At 40.7% G+C, this 8,896-nt stretch overlaps 1 protein-coding gene across 18 annotated transcripts in view; it reads left to right on the top strand.

Moving 5' to 3' along the window:
• rbfox1 (RNA binding fox-1 homolog 1) overlaps positions 1–8,896 on the top strand; it is a 1,725,607-nt gene that overhangs the window by 1,574,107 nt on the left and 142,604 nt on the right. For all 18 annotated transcript variants that reach the window (XM_043711602.1, XM_043711606.1, XM_043711616.1 and 15 more), the window contains one exon: positions 869–929. In XM_043711602.1, coding sequence (XP_043567537.1) covers positions 869–929 — 61 coding nt within the window. The remainder of the gene's footprint in view (positions 1–868; positions 930–8,896) is intronic.

Below are 8,896 nucleotides of genomic sequence, written 5' to 3'. Positions count from 1 at the left end.
GCCTTTTCATTTCCCCCTTTCAACGGTAGCGTTTAGGGCCCTCACCAAACTCACAGTAACCATGGTAACTGTACACATACACATGCTGGCGATGGTGCCGAAGGGTAAGTGGAGAAGTCCATCTGCCGTTTCACGTATAACTCTGACGACGTGAATTTTTTGACTTGTTGTATTAGTCCTTGATGCTATTTGATTGGTACGCCTGTACTTGAGTGTACGTTCTAGCTGCCTGGAAGGCACTGATTTGATTGATGATGACTCGTGCACATCTTACTCAGATCGTTAACTCCATATGTGTCAATTAATGCACCCTCTTTTATCCTTTGTTAGCTGTGGTTAAAGCTTGAATGGTTTTGTTAATTCTTGCAATGGAAATAGCTCTTGTTCCAAGTGTTGGATGCTAGATGTTGCTTTTATAATGTTACCTCTATTAACAAGGGTTATGTTGCACACTGCAATTCTGTTTGTCCTTATTTTTGACATTCTTGTTTATTGTACCTTGTCTTCCTCTTCCCTTTGCCACTGCATGTTCCTTCATAAAGGAATTTTTGTTTTATTTCATTGCAATTTTTTGACGTACTTCTATCATGGAAAGTAGATGCATGCTTTAAATTATGATATTAGCGGTATTGTTTAAGTTGCATTTTATGCCTTTCAAAACTATTTAAGTGATGCTTTTCGAAATCACAAATGTTTGTCATGAAAGTAAATGTAACCAAGATAGTCTGTGATTCTGTTATGCATCTAATGCTCTTTTACCCGTAGATGCATTATTTAAATGTAATTGTAATGCTAGTAATGCATGATTTTTGAAATTTGATGGCATTTCCTTTACTCTGCTTGTTAATATGATCATCTATTTGCTTAGGTTAATAATGCTACAGCACGTGTCATGACAAACAAAAAGACCGTCAATCCTTATGCAAACGGTGAGTTGTCAGTTCTTTGCTTTTATGCACGTTGAACTAAAGCCATGGAGTTAACATGGAAAGTAAATTAAAAGAAAACCCATCTAGATGTAATCAAGCAGATTTTAATTAGTAATCTGTCATAGTGGCTTGGAAGCTCTAGATTTGAGCTTTTTGTCAATAGTCATAAAGATAAAGTTTAAAATTATCACTTTAAAAAATTTAATTTCAATCTCCTACGTACAAAATCAAAATACAATACAAGCTGAGAAAACAATATTTAGAACAACAAAATTACAAAAGTGATTGCCGTTATTGAACAGAGTAATGAGCAATGTAACATTGATTGCAGGTCTTTTCATTTTTCCTCAAATCAACACTAAGTAACAGCTCTTGGTGTTAAATATTCAGTGTGTATAATTTTATTACTTTTTTTTCTTTTCATATGCATGCATAACATTGACTGACTTGTATCTGCCACTTGTTAAACCCATTTTCCCTATTCAATTTCCTCTGTCCTAAAAAAAACACATACTTAATGACATATTGACATTGTTGAGTTCTTCTTTTCTTCAATATAAATGTACAACCATCCGCAAGAATTTGTAGACCAATTGAGGATAAGGCTATATAATGATGGGGTTAATTGTAAGCTACATACAGTACATTTGATCTGTACCATTGCTAGTAAAAGATTGATACTTTGCATTTCCATTGAGGTTGATGGTGATAAACAATAGTTTAAAAAAAACCCTTAAAACTATATGAATATCATATCCCAATATCCAACTTCTTTCTAACTTACCCTTAGACTCATTTTATGAGATGTGGACATTTCTGGCAAGGCCACCAGTTTTTGATGACCCAAGATTACCCCTGAACCGAGTTGCACTGACCAGATAGGACTGGCTGATTTCCTCCTTTGGAGAATGTTAGCAAACTGGATTTTAAAAAAAAAATCATGGACAGTTTCTTGTGAGTCATTGTAGAGGGTTGCTTCCAACTGCAGATTTTACCTTCATTTAATTGAATTTAAATTCTGCAAGTTGCCATGAAGAAGTTTGTATCTGTGTCCCACATTTACCTGAACCTCTAAATTACTAGCCAAATTACATTACCACTATTTCACCATGTCCACAATTAAAATGCTTACAGCAAAACAAAATAGCATTGGGCAGCACATTATAGGGGCCTGAATAATGTGAGCTATGGTGGGGTTTGTGGCAGAATCACATGGGAAATCTGTCAAGGCCTATCTCAACATCAGGTCCAAGGTGCTGCATCGTTTATGCATCTGCCAGAAGTTGAGTTGAATTGGCAATGATGGGAAGTTATCACTTGAAAATAATTTTCTTAACAATGCATCTCAGCTGATTAATATAGATTCCTATTTCATCAAATGTGGCAAACCATTTAGATGTTGGGAATTCTCAACATGGAAGTCAGAGCAGGTACCTGCCAACTTCAGTTCAGCATGAAAGAGCATCTCAAGGTGTGATCCATGGGCACCAGTCTCACTCACTCTTGTCCATGGACATTGCCGCTCAAGATTTGCCAACCCTTCACTATCCACAATGCAACTCCTCAATTCCCTTGGAGGATGCTTTGGGGGCATGGACCTGCTTTGTGGAGCACACAGGCAACTAGCATTGAAAGGCTACTGCAGGGACATGTACTCAGCTCTTAGACTGGACATGGTTATATCTCAGGGCAGCTTGTTTGCTCACTTAAGCAAAAGTGAGGACTGCAGATGTTGGAAACCAGAATTTAGATCAGAGTGGTGCTGGAAAAGCACAGCAGGTCAGGCAGCATTTGAAGAGCAGGAAAATCGATGTTTCGGGCAAAAGCCCTTCCGACGATTTTCCTGCTCCTTGGATGCTGCCTGACCTGCCGTTTGCTCACTTAGCCCATTCATCTGCATTGCATGTGGGGTGAATGTGCTTAGGCTTCAAATGTTGGTCAGTTTGCACTAGGTTATTGGTGCTCACAAATCTAACATTAACATCTCTGTGATGCAGAGGTTAGCAGCAATGATTTTAAAAATGCTGAGTCCTGCCCAAGAGCATCCATTCACTCGTAAAACTTCCAAGGAGAGGTGTGGCAGGAAAGGTATATCATCTCATTATGTGTCATACATGTAGGATCATGGACTCTACCTCACGAGATGAAAAATTGAATGATGTGGGTGCGGGATGGGAAGGGAGTCTCTCTCTGGTGAGTTATGTTGGTCACTCATACAGGATGGCACCTTCATCAGGCTGGCGGACATGGTACAAACATGTGCATTCCCGCTGCTTGGGCAGGTCTGAGAGGACCCTCGAGTATAGTCTGGATAGAGGAAGCCAATGAGATAACTTGCTGGATGCTGAGGAACTGGGAGCCATGATGTGGCGGTGCTGAGGTGGACAAAGTTAAAAAAGTCACACAACACCAGGTCATAGTCCAACAGGTTTATTTAGAAGCACTAGCTTTCAGAGCGCCTCTCCTTCATTGGGTACCACTCTCATCAGAGGATGGGCTGCAAGGGTTTCACTTCCGACTTCTACATTGTCGCCCTGGATCTAGGCCCTCCTGCTATTTCTCATCTACATATTGCCTTTAGGTGATTCCACTCAAAATAATGTATGCTGACCATGCCCAGCTCTGCTTTCCCACTATTTCTCTCACCTTCTCTGCTGCCACTAAGCTACCAGACTGCTTCCCAATATTCAGTATGAGATGAGCTGAAATTATTTCAGTAGACTGTTAGGATAACATAAGCTATTGACTTTAGTCTTCACTTTAAACTCCATTCAGTTGCTAACAATCTCTCTTCTCTGCCTGGCAATTGTTTGAATGAGATTATTTATCTACTTGGTATTGTGTTTGACTCCAACATGAGTGCCATTGCTAATGCAACATTTTTCCCACGTCTGAAATAAAGCCCAACTCCAGCCCAGCTTCATTTCATCTGAAAGGGCCGCTCGTGCGTTATTCCTTCTAAACCTAACTATTGCAATACTGTCCTAATCTGACTCCTAGGTTCTATCCTCCATAAACCCACATCTACAATGTTTGTATGTAGTTTATGCCAAAGTCCTGTTCAGTCCCGACCCCAGTCCTTGTTGACCTACACTGGCTCCTGTTCCCACGACAACTTGATTTTAGAATTCTCATCAATGTTTTCAAATGCTTCCATGATCTGCCCCTTCCTCATTCTATACATCCCCCTTGTTCGACAATCCTGCAAAATACCCGCTTACTCCACTTTGGGCCTCTGAAAAATCGGGAATTTGAATTGTTTGGTCACTGGTGGTTGAGCCTTTTGCCACTGAGTTTTAAAGAACTGTTAAACCTGAACCTCTTTACCTCTCTTGACCCCTTTAGCACCCTCCTTAATAACCTACCTTGTTGAATAAGCTGCTGGTCAAATGTCATAATAGATCATATTTTAAACTGAGTTAGGATTGGAGGGTGTAGGAAAACAAATACATGTTGCTATCCTCTGTGTTGGATTGCCACCATAATGGCAACCCTACACCATTTTTGGTCAAGCAACTCAGGGACAGATCACCTCCTGCAGGCAGTAGTGGAAGTCAGTTAGACACCATTTTTTTTTTTAAAGTGTTCTTGTGCCACTTGGCATTTTCAGTCAGTTATCTGGACATCCCAATGTCCAAGGTACAGGTGGAGTCAGGGCGAGAAAGGGAGTGGAATGAAGGTGAGGCCCACTTGGCATGCCTTTGAGGGTTCTGCCCTTCTCCAAGAGAGAGCCCTCCAGGATCATTGTCAGGCTACATAGACATTTTAAGAAGTGAAAGTTAGTGGGCAAAGATTTGGTAGATGAATTATAATGTGGGAAAATATGAAATTGTCCATTTTGGCAGGAACAAAGGAAAAGAAGCATATTATCTAAATAGTAAGAGATTGCAGGCCTCTGAGATGCAGAGGGATCTGGGTATGCTAGCACATGAATCACAAAGGGTTAGAATGCAGAGACAGCAAGTAATTACAAAAGCTAGTAGAATATATCATTTATCACAAGTGGAGTTGAAAAGAAAGGTAAGATGATTATGCTTCAGTTATACAGGGTTCTAGTGAGACCACACCTTGAGTACTCGACTGTATTGGATACCTTACTGAAGGAAGCATGTAAATATATTGGAGACTAATACCTGGAATGGGGGGTTGGGGGGGGGAGGTTCTGATGAAGAAAGATAGGTCAGGCCTGTATCCACTGGAGTTTGGAAGAGGAAGAAGCAAAGTTTTTGAAACATAAATTCCTGAGGGGTCTGGACAGGTTGGATGTGGAGAGATTGCTTCCTGTTGTGGGAGAATGTGGAATCAGGGGTCACTGTTTCAAACTCAAAGGTTGCAGGTTTTAAACCGCGATGAGGCAACCAAAAAAAACACTTTCTGTCTGAGGACCGTGACTCTTTGGACTACTTCTCTCAAAAAGATAGTGGAAGCAGAACCTTTGAATACTTTACAAGCAGAGGTAGATGGATTCTTGATCAGCTAGGGGTTGAGCCATTGTCAGGAATAGAAGAGAATGTGGATTTGAGGTTACAGTCAGAAAGTCATGATCTTTTTGAATGGAGGAGAAGACTCAAGGGTAAAACCAAACCCACCCAAGCTTTTACTTCAGAGGCTCGGTGCTCAGATCAGCAGCTCCCACCTCAGCCAATGGGGTTAATGATCTCTGAGTGCCGGAAGGTCTTCCATAGGCCTTCCAATATTTGGTACCAGATTGGATGGTGAGCCCATTCCCCGGTCTTTATTTGTCTGCAACATTAAAATCATTGTAGATCTGAGAGTTAGGGGCATCTGAAAATGTTGTTCAGGACCATGAGCTGTTACCCATTTCAGTTCCTGATCTCTGAGAGATAACCGAGCCCAACCGAAATTAAAAGAATATCTTACAGAGGATGCATTCACGCATAGTAATTTGAAGTCATGGTAAACCTAGCAATTATCGTCATAAGACTTGGCAAGACAAACAGCCTTATATGGGTCAGTACAACATTTATTCAGCTAACTCTCCTTTGAATTGTCTTGGAGCACTTTAGAAATTTAAAGGTGCTATATGAATATGGGTTATTTTTATAGTTAGAGCACTGACGGAGAAGTTTTTAAAAAGTTTACCATTGACTCATCTTGACCATGTAAGTTAGTCTGATGGGATTTTGCTTTGTATAGATAGACCCCAAAGATGAGCATTTGTAAGCAGACAGGAAGTTTAGTTTATAAAATAAGACAAGGTTATGGCCATCCCAATCTGGACATTTTCAAAATAAGGTGAAGAAAATGCTGTTCTGAATTTCCTTTACTTTCTCACTCATCTAACTTGAAGAGCACTAACATATCTCTCTGTAGATGGAATGACTCCGTATTGAACTGCTGAACCTTCAAACATTGCAAGTGTGATTTTTAGTGATTTATAAATTTGCATTGAAATTAGTAATCAATTTTATGCCTGCATTATGCTTTGTCATCTAATCCAAATAATTTTCTTCTGATATTGTAACTGGAATCTTGATGATTTATTCATCATTGATTGGAATTTACTGGCATTGACAGTTATTACAAGTTGATCGATATTGATACTGGTAGTAGTATAAATGTGGTGTCAGCTTCATGAGTAAGTGTTTACTGCTTTCTTTTGTTTATAACCATATGGTGTTGAGATGTAAATCATTTCAAAATACTTAATTGTGTCACTGGCTTGTCACATTTTTGCAATGTAAATGATGGATGAGTTCTTCTCTTTTATTAAAGGAAAAAGTTTACAAAATACTTCTTTGTGAAGACAGTGGCCTTCACTTTGAAGGATTTGTTGGTCCCCAACCAATACTCCATCCAAAATCTGGCAAGCTCATTGTGGAGAACAATGAAGTATCCAATTGTGCAAGTGCCGGCTGTTTTTACGAGTTACATATCAGGGCTAGAATCTCTGTCTGCCAAAAGTAATGGAGGGATTCCAGGGGACTTCCCACAATCAAGTCTCTCTGCCCATTTTCATCTGGATGGGAGTGTGGGCAGGGCAACTTTACCCTGGAAGCAGTTGAGCATGAGAGTTTCCTGAAGGCATAGGCAGACACTAGTGTTATGCCAGAGATGATTCTCCTCCTCAACTTGAAGAGTCTAAATGGGTCAGTACTGGAGAGAAGAATTGGTTGCAATCTGAGCATAGTTCCTCAGATCAGGATACAAGGAATTTCAGGTTAATACCTTTCATGATTGTAGCACATGTCATCCTGTGAGCTAATAAAGCCGGTACCCAAGAATGTCAAATGACCTATACGGACTTAAGTAAGGCTTTTGACAAGGTTCCCCATGGGAGACTGATTAGCAAGGTTAGATCTTATGGAATACAGGGAGAACTAGCCATTTGGATACAGAACTGGCTCAAAGGTAGGTGGTGGAGGGTTGTTTTTCACACTGGAGGCCTATGACCAGTGGAGTGCCACAAGGATCGGTGCTGGGTCCTCTAACTTTTGTCTTTGACATAAATGATTTGGATGCGAGCATAAGAGGTACAGTTAGTAAGTTTTCAGATGACACCAAATTTGGAGGTGTAGTGGGCAGCAAAGAGGGTTACCTCAGATTACAACAGGATCTTGAGCAGATGGGCCATTGGGCTGAGAAGTGGCAGATGGGGTTTAATTCAGATAAATGCAAGGTGCTGCATTTTGGGAAAGCAGATCTTAGCAGGACTTAATGGTAAGGTCCTAGGGAGTTCTGCTGAACAAAGAGACCTTGGAGTGCAGGTTCATAGCTCCTTGAAAGTGGAGTCGCGGGTAGATAGATTTGAGCTATAGGGAGAGGCTGAACAGGCTGGGACTGTTTTCCCTGGATTGTTGGAGGCTGAGGGATGACGTTATAGAGGTTTACAAAATTATGAGGGGCATGGATAGGGTAAATAGACAAAGTCTTTTCCCTGGAGTCAGGGAGTCCAGAACTAGAGGACATAGGTTTAGGGTGAGAAAGGAAAGATATGAAAGAGACCTAAGGGGGAACTTTTTCACACAGAGGGTGGTACGTGTATGGAATGAGCTGCCAGAGGAAGTGATGGAGGCTGGTACAATTGCAACATTTAAGAGGCATTTGGATAGGTATATGAATAGGAAGGGTTTGGAGGGATATGGGCCGGGTGCTAGCAGGTGGGACGAGGTTGGGTTGGAATATCTGGTCAGCATGGATGGACTGGACCGAAGGGTCTGTTTCAATGCTGTACATCTCTATGACTGCATTTATTTATCAGTGGAAAACCAAATATAAATTAACAAAACTGTGTCCTCCCAATTCCAAGTAATGCAACAGAAACATAGCAAAACCTTAAATTAAGATCTATGATGTTAATAATGAGATGTTCATTAAATCCCTAAAGTGCAGATGGAGGCCATTTGGCCCATCAAGTCTATACTGACCCCCCAAGAACCACATGCCCATAACCCTGCTTTTACCATGGCTAATCCACCTAGCTTCCACATCCCTGAACACTGTGGGAAAAGTAGCATGTCCAATTTATTTAACATGCGCATCTTTGGACTGTGGGAGGAAACCCATGCAGACACAGGGAGAACATGCAAAATCCACAGAGACTGTAACCTGAGGTCCCTGGCGCTGCGAGGCAGCATTGCGAACCACTGAGACGCCCACAGTGTTGGTTCATTTGTATTAAATATCTAGTGACAACTTGATTTATGATTAAAAGAATATGTTACAGAGCATGCATTCTGGCATGGTAATTTGAAGTAAGGGTAAGCCGAGCAAATACATTCATAAACTTGGCAAGACTAACAGCCTGAATATGAGGCCAAGTGTGGACATTGCAATATATGTGATAAAGGATTACTAAAGTTTTTTCAAAATAAAAGAAACAAAAACTCAAGTGATGTCTGAATCGTGGGCTAGCAAAGAATCTGACTGGCCTTCTCCAATAGGAACCAATAGTTCCTGCATTTTGCAATAGAAAGGAAAATGTGGACCAAACCTCAGTCCCATTC

Source organism: Chiloscyllium plagiosum, chromosome 21 (assembly GCF_004010195.1).
Source record: "Chiloscyllium plagiosum isolate BGI_BamShark_2017 chromosome 21, ASM401019v2, whole genome shotgun sequence".
Taxonomy (NCBI): domain Eukaryota; kingdom Metazoa; phylum Chordata; class Chondrichthyes; order Orectolobiformes; family Hemiscylliidae; genus Chiloscyllium; species Chiloscyllium plagiosum.
The sequence above is the reverse complement of the archived record's forward strand: the minus strand, read 5'-3'. Positions and strand labels throughout refer to the sequence as shown.